Source organism: Mustela nivalis (genome assembly GCF_964662115.1).
Source record: "Mustela nivalis genome assembly, chromosome: 10".
NCBI classification, from domain to species: domain Eukaryota; kingdom Metazoa; phylum Chordata; class Mammalia; order Carnivora; family Mustelidae; genus Mustela; species Mustela nivalis.
In genome coordinates, this window is record NC_139029.1 from 40,626,728 (window position 1) to 40,654,319 (window position 27,592).

The 27,592-nt window shown below is 38.8% G+C and overlaps 1 protein-coding gene across 5 annotated transcripts in view; it reads left to right on the forward strand.

Annotated features, from left to right (window-relative positions):
• SCP2 (sterol carrier protein 2) overlaps positions 1-27,592 on the forward strand; it is a 120,697-nt gene that overhangs the window by 24,410 nt on the left and 68,695 nt on the right. For all 5 annotated transcript variants that reach the window (XM_082688454.1, XM_082688455.1, XM_082688453.1 and 2 more), the window contains exon 4: positions 17,424-17,550. In XM_082688454.1, coding sequence (XP_082544580.1) covers positions 17,424-17,550 — 127 coding nt within the window. The remainder of the gene's footprint in view (positions 1-17,423; positions 17,551-27,592) is intronic.

Genomic DNA, 27,592 nt, shown 5'->3' on the forward strand with positions numbered 1-27,592 from the left:
TACTTTATGTCTCAGGATATGGTCTGTTTTGATAAATAGTCTCTGTGCTTGAGGTGAATATGTACTCTGATGTTATTGGGTAGTATTCTATAAATGGTAAATCACATTGATTGTTAATATTGATCAAGTCTTCTATATCCTTAATTATATTTCTGTCTACTTGTTCTGTCAGTTTTTTGGGGGGGGTATTGAGATCTGCTAAATCTGACGGTTTGTCTATTTCTTTCAGTTCTATCAGTTTTTGTTTCATGTATTTTAAAGCTCTGGTATTAGGCATAGTAGCATTTAGGATTGTTAGGTACTTGATAAATTGAACCTTTCATCATTGTGGGATAACCTCTTCTATCCTTTGTAGTGTTTGTTGATCTTAGATATGTTTTGTCTGATATTAACATAGGCATTTCAGCTTTCCTTAAACAGAATTAGAATAGTATGTCTTTTACCATCCTTTTGCTTATTTCTGTCTTTATGCTTGAATTAGTTTTTTTTTTTAATTGTAGTATTGGGGTGCCTGGGTGTCTCAGTGGGTTAAAGCCTCTGCCTTTGGCTCAGGTAATGATCCCAGGGTCCTGGGATTGGGCCCTGCATCAGGCTCTCTGCTCAGTGGGGAGCCTGCTTCCCCCTGCTCTCTGCCTGCTTCTCTGCCTACTTGTGATCTCCATCTGTCAAATAAATAAATAAAAATCTTTAAAAAATAAAAAAAATAAATAATAAAAATTGCAGTATAAATGGCATACACAATTATATTAGTTTCAGGTATACAATATAATGATTCAGTGTTTGCATATATTGTGAGATGATCACCACAATAAGTCTGGGTAAGGTTTGTCACCAAATATAGATTTTTTTTTTTTGAGAGGAAAATGAGCATTTTTTTGGAATTAAAGACTTGCAGTATGGGGAGGACAGATTCAATTAAATACCCAAATAGGATTCTCACTTGTAGGGTGAAAGCAACAGGTTTTTAGAGGAAGAAGAAGGGGGCAATTACCTGAGTTGAATAGAAGGGGAAAAAAGGTTTTTTATTTATGTTTACAAGCCAAACTACTCCTGGTTATACATTAACTGTTGGCTGCCCACCCAACCCCCCACACCCCCCCCAAAAGTCCATAACCATCAGTCTTGTAATCAGGGTGTCTGTTCTCCTGTTCACTTCTCAAGTAATTGCTTAACATAATTGCTGTTTTGTCCAGAAGGTTTTAGCCAGTTCAAACAAAGGCAGTTTCTCTACAATGGCTGTTCTAACTCTGTTTTAAAATGGCTCTAGTCCTGTCAGTTTTCCACAAGATGATGAGGCAAGTAGACTTATTTTCTTTCTTCCTTCCTTCCTACTTTCCTTCCAAGATTTTATTTATTTATTTATTTGACAGAGAGATAGAGAGTGCAAGTAGGCAGAGCAGCAGGCAGAGGGAGAGGGAAAAGCAGGCTCTCTGTGGAGCAGGGAGCCTGATGCAGGGCTTGATCCCAGGATCCTGGGATCATGACCTGAGCTGAAGGCAGATGCTTCACTGACTGAGCCATCTAGGCACCCTAGACTTATTTTCTTATGATGAGAATTTTTAAGAACTTTTAAGATTTACAGTCTTAGTAGTTTTAGAATATACAATGCAGTATTATTGACTATAGTCACCATGTTGCACATTATATCTCCATGACTTTTTAAAAGATTTTATTTTTAAGTAACCTCTATAACAAATGTGGGACCCAAACTCACAACCCTGAGATCAAGAGTTGGGTGCTGTACTGACTAAACCAGCCAGGCATCGCCTATGACTTTTTATATTATAACTGGAAAGTTGTATCTTTTGACTCTCTTCATCTATTTGAAGACCTTTATTAGACCGTGTATTTGGGGCCGACCTTTTGCCCCCTGCTTCTGACAGCTACCAATCTGTTCTCTGTATCTATGAGCTTAATTAATTAGTTAACTAGTTAATTAAAAAATAGTTATTTGAGAGAGAGAAAGCATGCATACATGTGCAAATGGTGGGGAGGGGCAGAGGGAGAGGCAGAGAATCTCAAGCAGACTCCCTTCTGAGTGTGGAGCCCAACACAGAGCCCAGTCTCATGATCCTGAGATCATGACCCAAGCTGAAATTAAGAGTAAGATGCTTAGGGGCGCCTGGGTGGCTCAGTGGGTTAAGCCGCTGCCTTCGGCTCAGGTCATGATCTCAGGGTCCTGGGATCGAGTCTCGCATCAGGCTCTCTGCTCGGCAGGGAGCCTGCTTCCCTCTCTCTCTCTCTCTGCCTGCCTCTCCATCTACTTGTGATTTCTCTCTGTCAAATAAATAAATAAAATTAAAAAAAAAAAAAGAGTAAGATACTTAACACACTGAGCCACTCAGGTGCCCCTTATTTATTTTTTTGGATTCTATGTATAAGTGATATCATATGGTATCGTCATTCTCTAACTTATTGCACTTACCATGTCTCAGGTTCCATCCTTGTTATCATAAATGACAAAATTTGATTCCTCTTCTTATTTTTTTCTAAGTTATCTCTACATCCAATATGGGGCTTGAATTCACAACCCTGAGATCACAAGTTGCATGCTCTACTAACTGAGCCAGCCAGGTGTCCCAAGATTTCACTCTTTTTCATGGCCAAATAATATCCCAATATATATATAATATATACACCCCCCTGTATTTTATTTTATTTATTTATTTTTAAAAATTTATTTGAGAGAGAGAGAACAGGAGAAGGGGCAAAGGGAAAGGGAAGAGAATTTTTTTTTTAAGTTACAGTGTTGGGTTTTTTTTTGAGATTTTTATTTATTTGACAGAAAGAGACACAGTGAGAGTGGGAACACAAGCAGGCGGAGTGGGAGAGGGAGAAGCAAGCTTCCCACCAAGAAGGGAGCCAGATATGGGGCTGGATTCTAGGACCCTGGGATCATGACCTGAACCAAAGGCAGAAGCTTAACGACTGAGCTACCTAGGCACTCCAAGGGGAGTGAATCTTAAGCAGACTCTCTGCTAAACACGGAGCCCACTGTGGGACTTGATCTCATGATCCCCAAGATCAGGACCCCAAGGTCATGACCTGAATGGAAACCAAGAGTCAGACACTTAACTAACTATACCACCCTGGTGCCCCTACCCTGCATTTTCTTTGTCCATTCATCCATTGGTGGGCATTTAGGTTATTCCTGTATCTTGGCTGTTGTAAATAATGCTGCAGTAAATGACATGGGGAATGCATATATTTTTTAGAGTTAGTGTTTTTCTTTTCTCTAGATAAATACACAGAAGTAGGATTGCTGAATCATATGGTAGTATTTTTTTTAAATTTTTGAGGAACTTCCATACTATTTTTCATAGTGGTTGAGATTTACGTGAGCACCAATAGAGCACAAAGGTTCTCTTTCCTCCTCAACCTCCCCTACACTTGTTATGTCTTATCTTTTTGATTATAGCCATTCTAACAGGTATTAGGTGATATTTCACTGAGATTTTTGAATTAAATCTTTGTAGGTAACATATAGTTGAGTCTTTCTTTTTAGCAATATATCAATCTCTGCCTTTTAACTAGGCTTTTTATGTATTTTCATATAATATAGTTATTGATATATAAGTTTTAAATTAGTGGCTAGCTGAAACTGTTACCTACTGGTTCATACCAGCTTGCAAGATTTTATTGTGCATATCTCTTCTCATCCTTGCTTTCAGTGATTTAAATTAGCTGTGGTGGGAGTATTTACACAACAAAATATATCAGTTGGTAAATATGTCAGTTAGGTCTCTTCCACCCTTGTGACCCTGTTATTAAGCATTTGCTAGGATAGCACTGTTTTAAATCTACTATCTTGCTACTTATTTTCTTTCTTTCTTTTTTTAAGATTTTATTTATTTATTTATCCGAGAGACAAAGACAGAGCAAGTAGGGGGAGGGACAGAGGGAGAAGGACAAACAGACACCCTGCCAAGCAGGGACCCTGATGTGGGGCTTGATCCCAGGACCCCAGGATCTGACCTGAGCTGAAGGCAGATGCTTAACCCACTGAGCCACCCAGGTGCCCCATTGCTACTTATTTCCTTTTTGTTCAATATCTTCTTTGTTCCTTTTTTCTCTTTGTCTTCTGTTCAGTGTTTTTTTTTTTCTTTTTTTTTGTAATTTCACTTCAGTTATTTTATGAGCCCATTAACTCTATCTCTGGTGTTTTATCTTGCTTTCAGGATTTATAATATATATCTTTTTTGGGGTGCCTGGGTGGCTCAGTGGGTTAAAGCCTCTGCCTTCAGCTCAGGTCATGATCCCAGGGTCCTGGGTTTGAGGCCCGCATCAGGCTCTCTGCTCAGCAGGGAGCCTGCTTACCCTCTCTCTCTGCCTGCCTCTCTGCCTACTTGTGATCTCTGTCTGTCAAATAAATAAATAAAATCTTTAAAATATATATATACATATATATGTATATATATATATACATACATGTTTTATTAAACAGATATCTGTATCATTCTTTTCTCAAGCAGAATATTTTTAGTCTCAAAACATAGTAAATACAGGAATTTAACTTTTAAGAAGATTATTTTATTTTACTTATTTATTTATTTTTTAAATATTTTATGTATTTGACAGAGGGAGAACAGGAGGAAGGAACAGGGAGGCAGCAGAGAGAGAGGAGGAAGCTGGCTCCCTGCTGAGCAGAGAGCCCAATGTGGGGCTCCATCCCAGGACCCTGAGATCATGACCTGAACTGAAGGCAGAGGCTTTACCCACTGAGCCACCCAGGCACCCCAAAAAAGATATTTTTTTAAAAGATTTTATTTATTTATTTGACAGAGATCACAAGTAGGCAGAGAGGCAGTCAGAGAGAGCATGGAAGCAAGCTCCCCACTGAGCAGAGAGCCCAATGCGGGACTCGATCCCAGGACCCTGTGATCATGACCTGAGCTGAAGGCAGAGGCTCAACCCACTGAGCCACCCAGGTGCCCCGATTTTTTTTTTGTTTTAATCATGTGATGTTTATCATGACTCCTTAAGCCTTATCACCTGTTTCACAACCCCCCCACCCACCCACTTCCCTTCTGGTAACCATCAGTTTGTTCTCTACAGTTAAGAGTCTGTTCCTTGGGGGCACCTGGGTGGCTCAGTGGGGAGCCTGCTTCCTCCTCTCTCTCTCTGTCTACTTGAGATCTCTGCCTATCAAATAAATAAAATCTTAAAAAAAAAAGTATCTGTTTCTTTATTTGTCTCTGTCTTTCTCTCTTTTTCCCTTTATTCCTTTGTTTTGTTTCTTAAATTCCACATGAATAAAATCCTATGGCATTTGTCTTTCTCTAACTTATTTCACTTAGGATTATGCTTTCTATCTCCATCCATGTCATTGCAGATGGCAAGATTTCATCCTTTTTTATCGCCAAATGATATTCCGGTGTGTGTGTGTATGTGTGTGTATCAAGTTTTCTTTATTCATTCATCAGTTGATGGATACTTGGGCTCTTTCCATATCTTGGCTATTGTAAACAGTGCTGCTAATAAACATAGGGGTATATGTATCCCTTTGGATTAGTGTTTTTGTATTCTTGGGGTAAATTCACAGTAACGTTGGATTATAAGGTAGGTTTTATTTTTAAAGTTTTGAGGAACCTCTCTACTGTTTTCCATAGTGACTGTACCAGTTTGCATTCCCACCAACAGTGGAGGATTCCCTTTTTCCACATCCTCACCAACACCTGTTGTTTCTTGTGTGTGTGTGTGTGTGTGTGTGTGTGTGTGTGTGTAAGATTTTATTTATTTATTTTACAGACAGAGATCACAAGTAGACAGAGAGGCAGGCAGAGAGAGAGGGGGAAACAGGCTCCCCCTCTCTGAGCAAAGAGCCTGATGCAGGGCTCGATCCCAGGACCCTGGGGTCAAGGCTATGCATGACCTGAAGGCAGAGGTTTTAACCCACTAAGCCACCCAGACTCCCCTGTTTCTTGTGTTTTTGATTTTAGCCATTCTGACACGTATGAGGTGATATTTCATTGTAGTTTTGATTTGCATTTCCCTGATGATAAGTGATGATTGTTTTTTCATCTGTCTGTTGACCATCTATATGTCTTCTTGGAGAAACATCTCTTTGTCTTTTGCCCATTTTTTAATTGGATTATTTGTTTTTTGGGTGTTGAGTTTTATAAATTCTTTATATGTTTTGGATATTTACCCTTTATCCAAGATGATATTTGCAAATATCTTCCATTCCATGGGTTTCTTTTTAGTTTTGTTGATTCTTTTCTTGTGCTTTTGTTTCCCATGTCTCAGGGGACCTTTCTAGAAAAAACGTTGCTACAACTGATGTCAGAGAAGGCTCTTTCCTAGGATTCTTATGGTTTGAGGTCACACATTTAGGCCTTTAATCTACTTTGAATTTATTTTTGTGTGTGGTGTAAGAAAGTGGTCTAGTTCCATTCTTTTGAATGTTGCTGACCAGTTTTCCCAACACTATTTTTTGAAGAGACTGTCTTTTTCCCATTGGCTATTCTCTCCTGATTTGTCAAAGATTAATTGACCATATAATTGTGGGTTTATTTCTGGATTTTCTATTCTACTCTGTTGATCTATGTGTCTATTTTTGTGGCAGTATCATACTGTTTTGATAGCTACAGCTTTGTAATATAACCTTAAGTCCAGAATTGTGGTGCATCCAGTTTTGCTTTTATTTTTCAAGATTGCTTTGGCTACTCAGGGTCTTTTATGGTTCCATACAAATTTTAGGATTGTTTTTTTCTAGCTCTATGAAAAATGCTATTGGTATTTTGAAAAGGATTGCATAAAATGTGCAGATTGCTTTGGGTAGTATAGACATTTTTTTAAAAAAGATTTTTGCTTATTTATTTGACAGACAGAGATCCCAAGTAGGCAGAGAAGCAGGCAGAGAGAGAGGAGGAAGCAGGCTCCCCATTGAGCAGAGAGCCAGATGCGGAGCTCGATCCCAGGACCCTGGGATCATGACCTGAGCCGATGGCAGAGGCTTTAACCCACTGAGCCACCCAGGCACCCCTAATATAGACATTTTAATAATATTTGTTCTTCTGACCCATGAGCATTGAATGTCTTCCCATTTCTTCCTCCCTTTCTTCCTTCCTTCCTTCCTTCCTTCCTTCCTTCCTTCCTTCCTTCCTTCCTTTCTTTCTTTCTTTTTACGATTTTATTTGAGAGAGAGGGAGAGGAGGAGCAGAGGGAGAAGGACAAGCAGACTCAGCTCTGAGTGTGGAGCCTGATGCAGGGCTTGATCTCATGATCATGAGCTGAAATCAAGATTTGGGTGCTTAACCATCTGAGTCATCCTGGTGGCCCACATCTTTCTATTTCTTTATGTTATCTTAACTTCCTTTCATCAGTGTTTTATGCTTTTTAGAGTACAGGTCTTTCACCTCTTTCATTAGGTTTATTCCTAGGTATCTTATTATTTTTGGTGCAATTGTAAATGGGATTATTTTCTCAGTTTCTCTTTCTGTTGCTTCTTTATTGGTATAAACAAATGCAATAGATTTCTGTATGTTGATAATGTATCCTGTGACTTTACTGAGTTCATTTATCAGTTCTAGCAGTTTTTCAATGCAAATAGTGAAAGTTTTACTTTTGCCTTATTGATATGTATTCCTTTTATTTCTTTTTGTTATCTCATTGCTGTGACTAGCACTTTATAGTACTGTGTTGAGTAGAAGTAGTGAGTGTGGACATCAGTGTCCTGTTCTTGACCTTAGGGGAAAGGTTTTCAGTTTTTCCCCAGTGAGGATGATGTTAGCTGTGGGTTTTTCATATATGGCTTTATTAAGTTGAGGTATGTTCCCTCTTACCCTACTTTGTTGAAGGTTTTCGTCATGAATGGTTGTTGTACCTTGTCAGATGTTTTCTCTGCATCTATTGAAATGTTCATATCATTCTTATCCCTTCTCTTACTGATGTGATCTATCATGTTGATTGATTTGTGGATATTGAACCATCCTTGTAACCCAGGAATAAATCCCCATTGATTGTGGTGAATGACTTTTTTTTTTGGTATTGTGGAGCATAGTATGTATTCTTTTTTTTTTTTTTTTAAGATTTTATTTATTTATTTGACAGATAACAGGTAGTCAGAGAGAGAAGAGGGGAGCAGGCTCCCTGCTGAACAGAGAGCCTAATGCAGGGCTCGATCCCAGGACCCTGGGATCACAACCTGAGTTGAAGGCAGAGGCCTTAACCATTTAGGTGCCCCCATAGTAAGTATTCTTAACTTACTCACAGACGACCTTTGAGTAGTATTGTGACTGTACACTATAGTATTATAAGAACCTTACAAAGTATTTTTTTTGTTTGCCTCAAACATAAGAACCTTACAAAGTATTTTTTTTGTTTGCCTCAAACAACAGCACAGAAGCACATTTTACAACTATCTATCTATCTATATATATAATAAACCCTATAACAGTTATTGAATTTATTATTATTATTTGTTTATTTATTTTTTGTGGGCAGCAAAGCAAAGTTTATTGAGGGATAGTATAAAGCTCCTGAAGAGAGAGAGGACCTGAGAGGAATCCTCTGAATTTATTTAAATAATCAATTTTGAAAAAAGATAATTTTATTTTGGGGTCACCTGGGAGGTTCAGTTGTTAAGTGTCTGCCTTTGCCTCGGGTCAGGATCCTGGGGTCCTGAGATCAAGGTCTGCATTGTGCTCCCTGCTCTGCGGGGAGCCTGCTTCATCCTCTCCCACTCTCCCTACTTGTGTTCACTCTCTCACTGTGTCTCTCTCTGTCAAATAAATAAATAAAATCTTTAAAAAAGAGATAATTTTAGTTTTTAAAGATTATTTAGAAGTAATTTAAAAAATTTTTTTAAAGAATTTATTTATTTATTTGACAGACAGAGATCACAAGTAGGCAGAGAGGCAGGCAGAGAGAGAGAGGAGGAAGCAGGCTCCCCGCTGAGCAGAGAGCCCGATGTGGGACTTGATCCCAGGACTCTGGGATCATGACCTGAGCCAAAGGCAGTGGCCTAACCCACTGAGCCACCCAGGCGCCCCTAGAAGTAATTTTAAAGATAATTTGTATTTATCCACATATTTGACATTTTTCTTTTTTTTTTATTCTTTATTTTGAGCTCTTTATTCTTTTATATTGATTCACATTTCCTTCTAGGATTATTTTCCATTTGCCTGAAGACTTTTCCTTAACATTTTGTATAGTGCTGATCTGCTGGTGATAAATTCTCTTCAGCTTTTGTATGTTTTTTTTTAAGAATTTTTTAAAAGATTTTATATATTTGACAGAGAGAGATCACAAGTAGGCAGAACAGCAGGCAGAGTTAGAGGGGGAAGCAGGCTCCCTGAAGGGAGCCTGATGTGGGGCTTGATTCCAGGACTGAGATCATGACCTGAGCCGAAGGCAGAGACTTAACCAATGCCACCCAGGTGCCCCTGTTTTAATAAGTCTTTATTTACCTTGTTTTTTGGAAGATATATTTGCTGGGTGTAGAATTCTAGTTTAGCATCAAATTTTTATCTTTTTTTAAAAGATTTTATTTATTTACTTGACAGAGAGAGACAGCAATAGAAGGATGACAAGCAGGGGTGTTGGGAGAGGGAGAAGCAGGCTTCCTGCTGAGAAGGGTGCACAATGTAGGACTCTATCCCAGGACCCTGGGATCATGACCTGAGCCGAAGGCAGACGCTTAACGACTGAGCTACCCAGGCACCTCTAGCATCAGTTTTTTAAAAACAATATAGTGCTTTAAGGATATTGGTTCACTATCTTTGGCTTTCATTTTTCCTATATTCTTTTTTTTTTTAAAGAACACATTTTTATTTTATTTATTTGACAGAGAGAGAGAGAGAGATCACAAGTAGGCAGAGAGGCAGGGGGAAGCAGTCTCCCCTCTAAGCAGAGAACCCGATGCGGGACTCCATCCCAGGACCCTGAGATCAAGACCTGAGCCAAAGGCAGAGGCTTAACCCACTGAGCCATTCAGGTGCCTCAGTTGTTCCTATATTCTTTTTTTTTTTTTCACTTTTTTTATTATGTTCAGTTAGCCACTGTATAGTACGTCATTAGTTTTTGATGTAGTGTTCAATGATTCACTAGTTGGGTATAACACCCAGCGTTCATCACAAAACATGCCCTCCTTAGTGCCCATTACTAGGTAACCCCATCTCCTCACCCCCCGTCCCCTCTAAAAACTTCAGTTTATTTCCCAGAGTCCATAGTCTCTTATGGTTCATCTCCCTCTCCAATTTCTCCCCCTTCATTTTTCCATACCTTCCCCTATGATTCTCTGCACTATTCCTTATAGTCCACATATGAGTGAAACCATATAATTGTTTCTCTGCTTGACTTATTTGACTTAGCATAATCCCCTCCAGTTCCATCTATGTCGATGCAAATGGTAGGTAGTCATTCTTTCTGATGGCTAAGTAATATTCCATTGTATATATGAATCACATCTTTTTTTATCCATTCATTTGTTGAAGGGCCTGTCAGCTCCTATTGTGCATATTGCTGCTATGAACACTGGAGTGCATGTGCCCCTTCTTCTCACTAATCTGTATCTTTGGGGTAAATACCTAATAGTGCAATTTCTGGGTGATAGGGTAGCTCTCTTCTTAATGTCTTAAAGAACCTCCATATTGTTTTCCAGAGTGGCTGTACCAACTTGCATTCCCACCAACAGTGTAAAAGAGCTTTCCTTTCTATACATCCTCGTCAACACTTGTTTGTTGTCTTGTTAATTTTTGCCATTTTAACTGGTGTAAGGTGCTATCTCATTGTGGTTTTTATTTGTATCCTTCCACATTGTTGAAAGGACAGCCTTTGCAGTATCCCATAGATTCTGGACCGATGTGATTTCATTCTCATTAGTTTCCATGACTTGTTTAAGTTCTTCCTTAATTTCTTGGTTGACCCAGTCATTCTTTAGTAAGATGTTCTTTAACTTGCACATGTTTGAATTCCTTCCAATTTTTTTCTTGTGATTGGGTTCCAGTTTCAAGGCATTGTGGTCTGACAACATGCACGGAATAATCTCAATCTTTTGGTATCGGTTCAAACCTGATTTGTGACCAAATATGTTATCTATTTTGGAGGAAGTTCCATGTGTATTCAAGAAGAATGAGTATTATGTTGTTTTAGGGTGGAATGTTCTGTATGTATGTACAAAGTCCATCTGGTACAAAGTGTCATTCAAAGCTCTTGTTTCTTTGTTAATCTTCTGCTTAGATGACCTGTCCAATGCTGAGAGGTCTTCTACTATTAATGTATTATTACCAATATGATTCTTTACTTTGGTTAACAGTTGGCTTATGTAGTTGGCTGCTGTCATGTTGGGGGCATAGATACTTACAATTTTTAGATTTTCCTGTGGGATAGACCTTTTAAGTATGATAATAGTGTTCTTTTACATCTCTTACTACAGTCTTTGGTTTAAAAATTCAGTTTGTCTGATATGAGAATTGCTACCCCAGCTTTCTTTCAATGTCCATCTGCATGATAAATGGTTCTCCATCCCCTACTTTCAATCTGGAAGTGTATTTAGGTTCTGAATGAGTCTCTTGTAGGCAGCATATGGGTGGGCCCTGTCTTTATCCAATCTGAAACCCTGTGCCATTTCATTTTTCAGGCTCTTCATGTTGAGAGTAACTATTGAAAGATATGAATTTAGTGCCATCTATTGCCTGTGAAGTTTGTGTTTCTGTAGATTATCTCTGTTACTTTCTGGTCTGTATTACTCTTGGGGTCTTTTTTCTTCTATAGAACAACAGCCCTCCTCCACTGCGTGCCAGGCACTGGCTTGGTGGTCACATATCCTTTCACTTTCTGCCTGTCCTGGAAGTTCTTTGTCTCTCCATCCATTCTGGATGACAGCCTTGCTCGATAAAGTATTCCTGGTTTCATGTTCATCTCATTTAGTACCCTGATTATGTCTTGCCAACCCCTTCCGGCTTGCCAGGTCTCTGTGGAAAGGTCTAATGTTATTCTGATGTTCCTCCCTCCGTAGGTAAGACATCTCTTCCCCCTAGCTTCTCTTAGGATAGCTGCCTTGGCTCTAAGATAAGCAAGTTTTACTATTATATACTGGAGTATTGGTCTTTTTTTATTGATCTTGGGAAGGGTCCTCTCTGCCTCTAGGACATGGATCCTTCTTTTCTTCCCCAGATTAGGTAAATTCTCAGCTATGGTTTGCTCAAGTATATATCCTTGTCCTCTCTCTCTCTCCACCCCCTTAGGGACCCCAATAATTCTGACTTTGGAATGTTTCATGGTGTCATTGATGTCTCTACTTCTGATCTCATGAGCTTGGAGTTGTTTATCTTTATCATTCTTGACTTCCTTCCTTTCTATCAGCTTATCTTCTAGATCACTAATTCGCTCTTCTTTCTCATTTACCCTGGCATTCAGAGTATCCAGTTTAGATGGCATCTCCTTCACAGCATTTTTAATTTCAGCGGCAGTAGCTCTACATTCTGCCCTTAGAGATTCTATACTGTCACTAATGCTTTTCTCAAACCTAAATAGCAACTTTATAAATGTTACTGTGAAGTCTTTTTCAGACATTTTCCTTAGATCCGTATCCATTAAGTCTGTGGCAGAGGCCATTGTCTCTGGTTCTTTCCTTTGTTGGGAATTCTTCCTCCTAGTCATTCTCTTGAGGGATGGTTGAGGGAATATACAGAGTCCGAAATATCAACCACAACTCAGGCAAGATGAACCTGAGGAAAATCTGGAGCATTGGAAGCCACCACTCACCCTGGTGGTGTTTTTCTGAGTTTAGCGATCCAGAAGGATAGTCTTACATCTCACGCTGTTTTCTTGGGTTTGGTAGATATCCAGCTCAATTCAGGGGACTGGTGGCAGCAACGAGGTTCCCTACACCTCTGCTATCTTGCCTCTGTTCCTATATTCTTAACATGCCTTTTTCTCTGGTTGCTTTTAAGATTTTATCTTTATCACTGATTTCTAACCAATTTTATTATGATGTACTTTGGTGAAGTTTTATCATGTTTTTTTTTGTGCTCGGTGTTTCTTGATGTTCTTGGATTTGTGAGTTATAGTTTTCATCAGATTTGGAAAAATTTCAGCCTTTATGTCTTTGATTTTATTTTTTTATTTATTAGAGAGAGAGAGAGAAAGCATGAGTGGGAGGAGATGGAGAGGGAGAGGAACAGACTCAGTGCTGAGCATGGAGCTAATGCAGGGCTTGATATCACAACCCTGAGATCATGACCTGAGGTAAAATCAAGAGTTGGATCTTTAACTGACTGAGCCATCCAGTGTCCCCAGTCATTATATCTTAAATATCTTTCTTCTCACTTCTCTTTCTCCCCATTTTCTCTTTTTCTGGAACTCCAGTGATACACTTACTAAATTTGATTGTTCTATGACTCACTGATGCTTTCTTAATTTTTTTCTAGAGTTTTTTTTTCTCTTCATGTATTTTTTTTTTAAAGATTTTATTTATTTATTTGAGAGAGAGAGACAGTGAGAGAGAGCATGAGCGAGGAGAAGGTCAGAGGGAGAAGCAGACTCCCCATGGAGCTGGGAGCCTGATGTGGGATTTGATCCTGCGATTCCGGGATCATGACCTGAGCCGAAGGCAGTCGTCCAACCAACTGAGCCACCCAGGCATCCCCCTTTTTTTTTTTAAAGATTTTATTTATTGTCTCTTCATGTATTTTTTGATATGTACCTAAGTTCACTAATCTGCTATATTGTCTAGTCTGCTGTTAATTGCATTCATTGTACTTTCCATTTCAGATACTGTATTTTTTAAAATCTCTAAAGGTTCTGTGTGGGTCTTCTTTTATTTCTTCCATATTTTTCATTGTCATGCTTATGCTTCTGCCTTCTTGAACAATTGGAGTATATTTATGAACCCTCTTAATGGTATCTATTAAATCTACTGTGTGTCATTTCTAAGTCTTTCTATTGGTTGGTAGTCTACTCTTTGCAGGTTGTATTTTTCTATTTCATTGCATACCTTATGATCTGTGATTGGATGCTAGACATTGTACATTTTACTTTGTTGGGTGTTAAATTTTTATATTCTTTTAACTATGTGGGGATGTGTTCTGGGCAAGTTTCTTTTAGAAACAGTTTGATCCTTTTTGAGATTTGCTTTTAAGCTCTGTTAGGTAGAATCAGAATAGTCTTTATTTGTAGGCTAATCTGACCTGGCCTTTCAGGCAATAACCTTAGGATTCTATTGATACCCCATATGTTAGGAGATCTTTCTATTATAGTTGTTGAGAATAAAAACTATTTCTGGCCCTGTGTGAGCTTTGGGAATTGTTCTGTTTTCTCTTGTTCAGTGATTTTTTTCCCCTTATCTCAGTAGTTTCCTCATATTCATGTATTGATCAGACTCACTGAAGACTCAACACTATTTGCATGTTCAGAGCATGTGCATATGCTTGCCCCCACCCCTCTATCTTTCTTTTTTCTGTGAATTCTAGATGCCTTGGTTTCTCTGAACTCTGTTTCTTCAACTTAGGAAGACTGCTGGACTCTGTGTTACTCTTCCCTACTCTTTACAGGTAGCAATCTGGGGGCAATCATAATGCTCATCTTACTTATTTTCCTTAACTCAGAGGTCACTATACAATGCTTTCTACTTGTACATTGTCTGAAAACGATTGCTTTGTATATTTTGTCCAGGTTTTTAGTTGGTTAATGTAGAAGGATAAATCTGTTTTCTGCAATTCATCATGTTGTAGTCCACATTGTTTTAATTAGCATCCTTTTTTTAACTTAACAATGAACATTTTCTCTTTGTTTTTCAAAATTTCTTTTGGCGGAAAAAAATTTCCATCTGTAGCCATCCAAACACATAATTATAGGTATTTATTTTTTAGATTTCTGTGTTCAGAGACTACACAAGACCTATTTATATTAAAGTATACTTTGGATTGTCAAGCTCTTTATCATATCTGAAACTTATTTTCTTCCTTTAAGATTATTTTTTCTTGTGGTGCCTGGGTAGCTCAGTTGGTTGAGCATCTGATTTTTTTTTTTTTTTAAGATTTTACTTGTTTATTTGACAGACAGAGAAATTACAAGTAGGCAGAGAGGGAGGCAGAGAGAAAGGGGGAGGTAGGCTCCCTGCTGAGCAGAGAGCAGGATCTTAGGACCCTGAGATCATGACCTGAGCCAAAGGCAGAGGCTTAACCCACTGAGCCACCCAGGTGCCCTGAGCATCTGATTCTTGATCTCAGTTCAGGTTTTGATCTCATGGTCATGAGTTCAAGTCTCGCATTGAGCTCCATGCTGGGCATGGAGCCTACCAAAAACAAACAAACAAACAAATAAATAAATTGATAAATAAAAAGACTATTTTCTCTTCTTCAAAGAGAATGGCTGAACAGTATACCCTCTGGAAGGCCTTGTGGATCAAAAAATAATCTTCATTTATTCATTCAACAGTTATTTATAGAATGTTTTCTTATTCTTTTTCTCCCTCTTTTTAAAAGATTTTATTTATTTGATAGAGAGAGAGGGATCACAAGTAGGCAGAGAGGCAGGCAGAGAGGGGGAAGCAGGCTTCCTGTGGAGCAGAGAGCCCGATGCGGGGCTCGATCCCAGGACCCTGGGATCATGACCTGAGCTGAAGGCAGAGGCTTTAACCCACTGAGCCACCCAGGTGCCCCTATAGAATGTTTTCTATGTTTCAGTCCATATGCTAGGCATTTTATATTTGTACTTTTATATTTGTACAAAGGTACAAATATAAAAAAGAATTCATGACTTCAGGGAGTCCATAATCTAGTAGGTAAACTGAGAAAAAACTGTTAGCTTTCCCTTTGTGGAATATTAGTATTAGGAAATATGTTCTTGCACTCTAGCACCATAGAAACAAAGGTGATTATACTTTCTGAGTATCGCTTTATTCTAATCCTAATTCACTTCTTTTCTCAAACACCCAAGCATGCTCCTGCCTTAGGATCCTTTTTGTTGCTGTTCCCTTTGCCTGGAATTCTTCTCTCCCATGATTACCCAAATGATTTACTCCTTACTGCTTCACATTCCTGCTCAAATACCGTTGGTCAGTGAGAACTTCCCTGACAGTTGTGTTTAAAGTAACACTTCCTGGGATGCCTGGGTGGCTCAGTTGGTTAAGCAGCTGCCTTTGGCTCAGGTCATGATCTCTGCATCCTGGGATCGAGTCCCACATCGGGCTCCTTGCTCAGCAGGGAGCCTGCTTCTCCCTCTGCCTCTGCCTGCCATTCTGTCTGCCTGTGCTTGCTCCCTCCCTCTCTCTCTTGGATAAATAAACAAAATCTTAAAAAAAAAAAAAAAGTAACACTTCCTATCTCCAGTCTTTATTCCCTTACTTAGATTTATTCTTCTTTATATCATTATTATTTACATTTTAAAAGATTATTTATTTATTTATTTATATTAACATATAATGTCTTATTAGCCCCAGGGGTACAGGTCTGTGAATCGCCAGGTTTACACACTTCATAGCACTCACCATATCACGTACCCTTCCCAATGTCCATAACCCCACCACCCTCTCCCTACCCCCTTACCCCTGTCACCTCAGTTCTTTTTGTTTGTTTGTTTGTTTTTTAACTCTCAGTTTGTTTTGTGATAGTAAGAGTCTCTTGTGTTTTGCCTCCCTCCCAATCCCATCTTGCGGAGATGCAATGTGGGGGGTTGGGGGGTAGGAAAATAATTTTATTTACATTTAAAAAAATATTTATGTATTTGAAAGTGAGAGAGCAAGTGAGTGGGGGAGGAGCAGAAGGAGAAGGACAAGCAGACTCGGCACTGAGCACAGAACTGAGGCAGAGCTTGATCCCACAACCCTGAGATCATGACCTGAGCTCAAAGCAAGAGTAAGATGCTCAACTGACTGAGCCACCCAGGCACCCCTACTTACATTTTAATTTATTTTTATCTTCTATCTTTGCCCCTCTCTGCCACAGATGTAAATGCCAGATGAGCAGAGGCTTTACCTATTTTATTCACATTGGATCCCCAGCATCTTGAGTAGTTATGGGTACCTACTGGCGTCTTTATTTTTATTTTCTTATTATTTTTTAAGGATTTTATTTATTTATTTGAGAGAGCGAGAGAGAGAGAGCAAGAGGGAGAGGGAGAGAGAATCCAAAACAGACTCCACGTTGAGTGCAGAGCCCAACGAGGGGCTCAATCCCACGAGATGAGATCATGACCTGAGCTGAAACCAAGAGTTGGGCACTTAACTGACTGAGCTATCCAGGCATCTCTGCACTCCCCACTGGATTCTTTATAGATATTTCATGAAAAATTAATTCCTCACTTGATTGTTTTTCCTTTCCATGTTTCCCTGCAAAGCATTTCCTGACTGATTTTATTCACATTGTTTATTTTTGCTTTACTGTGTACTTAGAATATGTATATCTTTTAGTAATACTATAATAGTCAAAAGAGACAATTATCATATCACGTACTTACTAATTTTTTCCCCTCTCTCTTAGTCTTCACATAGGACCAACCCAGTTGATAAACATCTTGAGGTCCTGATCAATAAATATGGATTGTCTGCCAAACCAATTGCTCCTCAGATGTTTGCATTTGCTGGAAAAGAGCACATGGAAAAATATGGTATGTTAAAAAAAATTTAAGGCCTATTGGTAGTTGTATGCATGTGATGAGAAACAACAGGAATTTATTCAGGATCTGTGGATAATGCCAGGATATATAAGATATAAAATGGTTTTTGAATTAAATTGGAGAAATAGTCCACCTAGGATTTAGTTTCAGAGAAAATATTTATATATAGGACAGCATATGGGAAATACGTGGAGTGTTCCACACCAAGAAATTGAAATAGGAAAAATAACATAAATCTTGTCCCCCCCCCCTTTTTTTAAGATTCTATTTATTTATTTGACAGAGAGAGATCACAAGTGGGCAGAGAGGCAGACAGAGAGAGAGAGAGTGATGCAGGACTCGATCCCAGGACCCTGAGATCATGACCTGAGCCAAAGGCAGAGGCTTAACCCACTGAGCCACCCAGGCGCCCAATCTTGTCCCCTTTAATCATGAACTATAAATTGAGGTTCATCAGTTCTGAATATGATGACACTTAAAGCATGCTTTTGGTAATGTTTATATAGCCAAATTTAATTCTTAGTACTTGAATTCACCAAGAATCCATCATCTGTCATTTCACAATGTTTTCTTAGATTTAAATTTCATAGTTGATTTGCATTTTGATTTGCATCCTAAATTTTTGACTGATGATCAATGATTGGCTTGCCTTAGCAGTTAGTTAAAGCATGGGATGGTGCAGATAGGATTTTTTTTTTTAAAGATTTTATTTATTTATTTGACAGACAGAGATCACAAGTAGATGGAGAGGCAGGCAGAGAGAGAGAGGAGGAAGCAGGCTCCCTGCTGAGCAGAGAGCCCGATGTGGGACTCGATCCCAGGACCCTGAGATCATGACCCGAGCCGAAGGCAGCGGCTTAACCCACTGAGCCACCCAGGCGCCCCTAGGATTTTTTTTTTAATTGTATGACCCTGAATCAGTGCCTTGCTGTGTACTATTAGATAAGAAAGGAAATGATCATACTCGAACATCAATATTCCTGATCTCTCTAGGAAAAATATCCCAAGTTGTTTGATAGATCAAATAATTAGAAAGGAAAAAAAATCTTCAAGGAAGAATGGTGGGAGGAGCATTGCTAGTTTTTGACCATGAGAATTTTCTTTCCTATAGCTATTTCCTATATTTTTAAACTCAGTCCATTCCCTCTGGCTTCCCTCCATTCTCAAGGCTACTACTGAACACCATGTTGCCACATCTAGTACGTACATTTCAATCCTAATTTAACAAACTTCAGCACTGTTAATCCCTTTGACCACTTCCTTCTTTAAAACTTACTCTTCTCGGGACGCCTGGGTGGCTCAGTTGGTTAAGCGGCTGCCTTAGGCTCAGGTCATGATCCCAGTGTCCTGGGATCGAGTCCCACATCGGGCTCCTTGCTCCGCAGGGAGCCTGCTTCTCCCTCTGATTCTTCCTTCCACTCTGTCTGCCTGTGCTCGCTCTCATTCACTCTCTCTGACAAATAAATAAATAAAATCTTTAAAAAAAAAAACAAAACTTACTCTTCTCTTGGCTTTCATGACATCTCATTCTCCTGGTTTTCTTACCTCTTTGGCTATTCCTTGTCCATTTCCTTTTCAATTAAAATATTTTTTGAGCTCTCATTATATTCTAGGCACTGTTCTAGGCATTGGACTATAGCAGTATATCAGTTTGCTATTGCTTTGTAATAAAGCATGCCAAAACTCAGTGATTTTAAAAAATAATTATTTATTATTAGAGTTTACAAATTAGTAGATTGGGAATCAGCTCATCTAAGCTGAGTTCAAATGTTGTTTGGGTTAATCATATGACTATTGATTGGTTGGAAACTCTGTTCTACTCTTGTTTGGCAGGGTCATATGTCTCTCCTCTTCCTGGGACCAGAAGGCTGGCCCAGGCATGTCCTTTTCATGGTGACAGCAGAAGGACAAGGGTGTTATCTGCAACATGTAAAGCCTTTTGAAACTTAGGCTGTTGACCAAAGCAAGTTAATGGCAAACTTGGAATCAAGGGATAGGGAAATATATTTCATTTCTTTTGTGGTAGGAAACTACAAAGATAGACCTAAAAGGACATTTAAGAGGGAAAAATAATTAAGTGGATTAATGCATTCATTCACAAGCTGTCAAGCAGATTCATTCACAAGCAGATGAGATGTGAAATTTTTGCTTAAATTTCTAGTTTGAGTCAGACAATAACACATGAAAAAAATGAAGATAACTTCAGGTAGTTATTAGTCCTATGAGGAAAAAATACCCAAAGTAATATACTTGCAGGGAGAGGGGGGCCAGTGATGGCCTCTGTACTCACATATCTAGTTGGCATCTTGGATCTCTGCTTTAATAGGCATCTCAAATTTAACATGTTCATTTTTGTTTTTCATTTTTTTTTAAGTTTTTTTTTTTTTTTTTTTTTGTCAGAGAGAGCGAGAGACAGAGCACAAGCAGGGGGTGCTGCAGGCAGAGGGAGGAGCAGGCTCACCACTGAACAAGGAGCCCGGTACCAGGGCTCTATCCCAGGACCCTGGGATCATGACCTGAGTCAAAGGCACTTAACTGACAGAGCTACTCAGGTGTCCCAAATTTAATATTTTCAGATGCAGACTCTTAATTGTGTTCTCCCGTAATTTTAAACTTGTTCATTTTCTAGTTTTTCTCATCTCAGTAAGTGGCACTTCTATCCATTTAGATAATCAAAGCAGAAACATGAATCATCAGGGCACCTGGGTGGCTCAGTGGGTTAAAGCCTCTGCCTCCGGCTCAGGTCATGATCCCAGGGTCCTGGGATCGAGTCCCGCATCGGGCTCTCTGCTCAGCAGGGACCCTGCTTCCCTTCCTCTCTCTCTGCCTGCCTTTCTGCCTACTTATGATCTCTCTCTGTCAAATAAATAAACAAAATCTTTAAAAAAAAAAGTAACATGAATCATCTTTGACATTTCTCCCTCCTTTTACCCTGTTCTAGTCCCTCGTTATGTCCTGTTAGTCCTACCTGCAGACTAGAAGTGTTTCTCCTTCTAGTTCCTTTCACTACCACAGTTCTTACCTAGACCATAATTTTTCAAACTGTGGATTGTGACCTGCTAGGAAAAAAATGTAATTGAGTTAGTGGGTTGAACCCAGCATTTTTTTTTTAAGTTAAAAATTTTCATTGTTGAGCCACCTGGGTGGCTCAGTGGGTTAAAGCCTCTGCCTTTGGCTCAGGTCATGATCCCAGGGTCTTGGAATCGAGCCCTGCATCGGGCTCTCTGCTCAGCAGGGAGCCCGTTTCCTCCTTTCTCTTTGTCTACTTGTGATCTCTCTCTCTCTGTCAAATAAATAAAAAATATCTTAAAAAAAAATTTTTTTTTCATTGTTGGCTGCCTGGGTGGCTCAGTGGGTTAAGCCTCTGCCTTTGGCTCAGGTCATGACCCCAGGGTCTGCTCAGCAGGGAGCCTGCTTCTCTTCCTCTCTCTCTGCCTGCCTTTCTGCCTACTTTTGATCTCTGTCTGTCAAATAAATACAAAGTTTTTAAAAAATTTTCTCATTGATGAGCATTAAAACTCAATACAGAGAAGTGCACAAAACATAAATATACAGCCTACTGAATTCTCAGCTCCTCACTGTGACCAAAACCACCTACCAGGTGAAAAATAGAATGTTAATACCCAAGAATCCTCTATGTAGATTATTTTTATCTTAAGAATTTTGTGGGTCTCATGTGAATCTCCTTGGGTCACTCCATTAAACAAAAAGCTACACCTGCAAATGCCTTTGAGATAAGCTCTCTTCCTTGGGTCCTTTCTGAGATGGCTGAGGGACAACATTCTTAAGCTTCCTTGTAGTTCTTTGATAGAGGATTTGTGAGGCAGAGGCTTTTCTTCTTTAGAGGGCTTTTTTCTATTCAAACTATATTCTGAGGAATCACTTTTTTTTTTTTTTTAAGATTTTCTTTATTTATTTGACAGACAGAGATCACAAGTAGGCAGAGAGGCAGGCAGAGAGAGACAGAGGAAGCAGGCTCCCTGCTGAGCAGAGAGACTGACATGGGGCTCCATCCCAGGACCCTGGGATCATGACCTGAGCTGAAGGCAGAGGCTTTAACCCACTGAGCCACCCAGGTGCCCCTGAGGCATCACTTCTGATCTGAGATCTTTAACAAAAGATTTGTCATACCCTGGGCCTCATCTTTGGATCATTTTTTCCTGGCAGTGCCCTGGATTTGATCTTTGCTCAAATGCTATTTCTTAATTTTAGCATCTTTTCCCATTTTGAGAAACTTGAATTTTCAAGACCATCAAGTCCTGAGTTTTTTTTTATTTAATAGCCCTTTCCTCAATATAGCAATATAGATTTTTTCCTATAAACGCAAGAAGAAACCATGTGGCACCTTCAATATTTTCCTTATCTAATTTTCACATAACTGCAGATAATAGTTATTATAATTTCTGCTCCTATTGTGGCAAGGCTCTCCTTTCCTCCCGTCCTCAGTAAGGTTTTATCATTTTGCAAACAAACCTTCACCACTAGCATCCTCAAAGGATCTGGAGGCTTCTATTAATAGTTTATTTAAGGCACTTTAGGCTATCACTAGCAGTTTCCTTATAACCATCTTCTGTTCCAAAGCCATTCACATATTTTACATTTTTGTTTAGTGTAACCCCAATTCCAGTATATTAGTCTGCTCAGGCTGCTCTAGCAAAATACCACAGACTGGGTAGCTCAAATAACAAAAATTCATTTCTCACAATTCTAGAGGCTGAGAAGTCCAAGATCAAGGTGCAAGATAGCTTTTTTGGTTTGCTGCCCTCTCATGTATACTTAAATGACCTCTTTTTTTGTGTGGGTGCAGAGAGAGAGAATGAGAGAGACAGAGTGAGAGAAGGAAACATCTTTCTCTTCCCCTTTTTATTTTTTTATTTTTTTAAGATTTTATTTATTGGGGTGCCTGGGTGGCTCAGTGGATTAAGCCGCTGCCTTCGGCTCAGGTCATGATCTCAGTGTCCTGGGATCGAGCCCCGCATCGGGCTCTTTGCTCAGCGGGAGCCTGCTTCCTCCTCTCTCTCTGCCTGACTCTCCGCCTACTTGTGATCTTTCTCTCTGTCAAATAAATTAATAAAATCTTAAAAAAAAAAGATTTTATTAATTTATTTGACAGAGAGAGACAAGTAGGCAGAGAGGCAGGCAGAGAGAGAATTGGGGAAGCAGGCTCCTTGCTGAGCAGTGAACCCGACATGGGGCTTGATCCCAGGACCCTGAGATCATGACCTGAGCTGAAGGCAGAGGCTTAACCCACTAAGCCACCCAGGCGCCCCTCTCTTCCCCTTTTTAAAAAGAGAAGGGCACTAACCCATCAGGAAGTCCTCACCCTCATGACCTCATCTACTCTAATTACCTCCAAGGAGTCCCATTTCCAAATACCATTACATTGAGGGTTAGGGCTTCAACATACGAGTTTCGTCAGGGACATAGTCTGTACCATTTAGGTACCAAAATATGTATCATTTGTTATTGTAGAATAAGGAGACTCTGTATTTAAAAAAAATAATTTCTTATTGTTTTCATCCTGGTTGTATAGTCTCCTGGGTTTAAGCACACTGGCCTTTTTTCTGTCTCTTCAGTAAGCCAAACATTTTTCTGCCTTAGAGTCTCATATTCCCTTCCCTTTGGCTACACTGCTCTTTACTCCATTCTTTCACGGTCATCTGTCCTCATCCTTTTTTTTCCCCCCCAAAGATTTTGTTTATTTATTTGACAGAGACCCATCATAAGTAGGCAGAGAGGCAGGCAGAGAGAGAAAGGGAAGCAGGCTCCCCACTGAGCAGAGAGCAGAGAGCTCAGGACCCTGAGATCATGACCTGAGTCAAAAGCAGAGGCTTAACGCACTGAGCTACCCAGATGCCCCCCTCCTTTTTTTTTTTTTTTTTTTTAAAGTAGGTTCCATGCCCAGCATGGAGCCCAAGATGGGGCTTGAATTCACAGCCCCAAGATCAAGAACTGAGCTGAGATCAAGAGTCAAATGCTTAACTGACTAAGCCACCCAGGCACCCCCATCTTTTAGGTCTTAAAAAAAAAAACCCACAACAACTTGTCTCATATCTCCAACACTTTACAAAAGTATCTCTACTTGGATGTCTAATTGGCATCTCAAATTTAGTATGTCTAAAATTGAAGTCCTAATTCTTTCCCTGAACTCCCCCTTTTCCCTCTATTCTTCCTGAAGTTTTCCCCATTCAGTAAATGGTAATTCCATCTTTCTAGGACCTTTGTCCAAAAACCTTGAAGCTGTTTTTGATTCTACTTGAACTTGACATTCACTGTATTGGCAAACCTTTTCACTCATTTTTCAGTATCTGTTTCTCACTTGTACTCACTTATACTACAGTGCATGCCACTATCATTTCTTACCTGGCTTGCAGAAGTCCTAATTGGTTTTTCTGCTTTTGCTTGTGTATCTCTGTAGGCAAATCTGTACTTTATAGCCCGAGCAGTGTTTTGTTTGTTTTGTTTTTTAATTCAAAAATCACCAGTCAAATCAATATTTAATTTTTTTAAGATTTTATTTATTTATTTGACAGAAATCACAAGTAGGCACAGAGAGAGAGAGGAGGAAGCAGGCTTCCCGCTTAGCAGAGAGCCCTATGCGGGGCTCGATCCCAGGACCCGGGATCATGACTTGAGGCGAAGGCAGAGGCTTTAACCCACTGAGCCACCCAGGCGCCCCTCAATATTTAATTTTATTGACATGTATGTGACCAACCATCCCTGGCTGCTATAGGAGTATAACAGAGAGGTGTAGTTAAGAAACAACTTTATTTTGAGCAGTGGGAAGGACAACACAGTTCTTAATAGCTGTATTATAATCTAAATCCTCCTTCAGATGGTGTGTTTAAAATATAAGCCAGATCATTTCACTCCTTTGCTCAAAATTCCCCATGTGTTCTCATCACACTCAGATTGAAACTTAGCTACAAACTTAGCTACAAACATTGAAACTTACAGCTACAACCTTCTACACTCTTTGGTCTCCCACCCTCTGTAGCTTTCTGACCTCATCTCTTACCATTTTGTTCTTTCACCATTGTACTCTAGCCACATTATCCTTTCTGTTTTTGAGAACAGTAAGCACATTCCTACTTCAGGCAGCCTTGTTGTTTCCACTTCTGGAATTCTCTACCCTAAGATCCCATCAGTGCTTACTCCATCAGGTCTTTGCTTCAACATTGTCATCTGCTTCTTTCATCACCCTCTTTCCCAGAACTCCCTATCCTCTGTCTCCTGCTTTACTATTTTATAGAACACTTACAAAAATTTGGCACATGTATTTTTTCTCTATTGACCGTCTCTTCTAGCCAGAATCTAAGTTCTATAAGGCCACTGAATTTTGTTTCATTCCCTATTCAGTGACTGTTACTAAGATCAGTGCTTGGCACAAAACAGGTGTTCTGTAATTAAGTAATCTTCAAAGAAAGACTGTCCTAGACCATTCAAATTGAAGTAGGTCTTCCTGTTATTCTTGCTCATAGATAGCCCCGTATTGCTTTCTTTCATAGCATCTGGCAATATTTACATTCATATATATGTTGTGTGTTTTTGTTTGTTTAATTTTTGTCTTCCTCATTATTCTGTAAACTCCATGAAAGCAGGATCCCTGTCCATTTTGTTTACTTTCAATATACCCAGCTTAGTACAGTGCTTGGCATGTAATCTGGACAGAAGAAAGTTGGTTTGTTTGTTTTTTCCTTTCTCTTCTATAGTCCCTAGCATATGTAAATAAATATTTGTTGAATGAATGGATGAATTTCCATACCTATATTGTCTTATTATCTTAATCAATCCTTATAACAATCCATTATGGGAGATGTTATTACCCCATTAAATAAGATTCTGGCTGCTGGCTTCAGGCTCATAAATATATGTGTGTGTATATATATACATATATAATTTTGTTGTGTTCAGAAAGTATTCATCAGTTATTTTTTTTAGTTGTTTTCCTATTTTTTAGGAATGGGAAATTATATTTTGTTAAAGGCTTTTTCCAGCACCTGTTGAATTAATTGCATTATGTCCCTCATTTAGATATATTATTAGAATATTTTATTAATGGATTGCTGATATTGAACCAACTTTGCATATCTGAAATGAATGACACTTGGTCATGATGTATTGATTTTTGTGTGTGGGGGATTAGATTCTGTCACTATTTTATTTTATGTAGTACTTTAAATCAATATTTGTAAGTGATATTGATGTACAATTTTCTTTTTTTCCTTTGTCTTTATCTTTTTCCCTTGTTTTAATACCAAGTTGTATTAATTTTATACTTCCCTTATAAAAAGAAATAGGAAGACTTTCTTTACTTTTCATGCTCTGATACAGTTTGTAGAGTATTGGGACTACAATACTTTGTAGGTTTGGTAGAATTCCCTGTGAAACCATCTTGGCCTATTTTTCTCTCTTTTTCTTTTTGGTAGTTGCTTGGTAATTAATATCTATCTATTTATGTTTCTGTTTAAAGCAGACCCAATTTTTAGTTGCTTTTAGTATTGCTTTTATTTTTAATTTTTATTTATTTTTAAGGATTTTGTTTATTTGACAGAGAAAGACACAGCGAGAGAGGGAACACAAGCAGGCAGAGTGGGAGAGGGAGAAGCAGTTTCCCCTCTGAGCAGGGAGCCTGATGCAGGCCTCGATCCTAGGACCCTGGAATCATGACCTGAGTTGAAGGCAGCCACTTAATGACTGTGCCACCCAAGCGCCCCTATATATTTCTTTATGTTTAAATATCTTATCTTTAGTGAGGTCATTTGGGGCAGTCTGTATATCTCTAGGAAAGTATCCATTTCATTTAGATTTCCAAATCTTTATACAGAAGTCAGAAAAGTAGTCTTTTACAATTTTAAAACTTGTTTCTATTTCAATGGTATTTTCCTCTTGCTATTTTTTTTTTAAGATTGATTTATTTATTTGAGAGAGAGAGAGAGAGTGTGCAAGCATGAGCAGGGGAAGGGTAGAGGGAGAGGAGAAGGGAGAGAATCTCAAGCAGACTCCCCACTGAGTGGTGAGCATATCTCAGAGCTCTATCCCAAGACTCCGAGATTAGGACCTGAGCTGAAACCAAGTCAACCAAAGTCAACCAGCTGAAACCAAACCAACCAAGGCTCAATCATCTGAGCCACCCAGGTGCCCTTCTCTTGTTACTTTTTATTTTTTGTGTATTCATGTTTTCTCCTTTTAAAAATTAAATTAGTAGTAGTTTGCCTATTTATAAATTTTTAAAATAACAAGATCTTGATTATGTCTACTCTTTTTATTCTTTACCAAATTAATTTCTGCTTATATCTTCCTTGTACTTTCTTTTAGTTTACTTCAGTTGTTTTTCTAGTTTTTGAGTTGGAAATCTAATACATTTTCTTTCTTTTTAATGACAACTTCATTGAGATATAATTCACATCCCATTAAAGTCACTCTTTTGAAGTGTACAACTCAGTGATTTTTATTATATTCAGAGTTGTGCAACCATTACCGCTACCTAATCTCAGAACATTTTCATCACCCCAAAAGGAAGCCTCATACCCATTAGTGGTCCTCTCCATTATCTACTCCTCTCAGGCACTTGGCAGCCACTAGTCTTCCTTCTGTTATTATGGATTTGCATATTCTGGACATTTTATTTAAATGGAATCATAATATGTGGCCTTTGTGACTGGATTCTTTCACTTAGTATAATGTCTTCCCAGTTCATTCATGCATAGCATGTACAAGGACATTATTTCTTTTCATTGCCAAATAATATTACATTTTATCACTCTTTCTTTCTTGTGTTTAGTGCTGTGTGTTTTCCTGATTGCTGCTTTAAACATATCACATTGATTGTGATATGAATTGTTTACAGTGAATTTTATAATTTCCATTTGCATTTCTTTAATAATTTATTTTTTACCTAGGAGTTGTTTCATGGAAATATTTTTTAAATTGCTAATTGTGCTTTTATCTTATTTTATTTTACTTTATTTATTTATTTAGAGAGAGCATGCGTGTGCATATGGGCCAGTGGTGGCAGTGGGGAGGGGCAGAG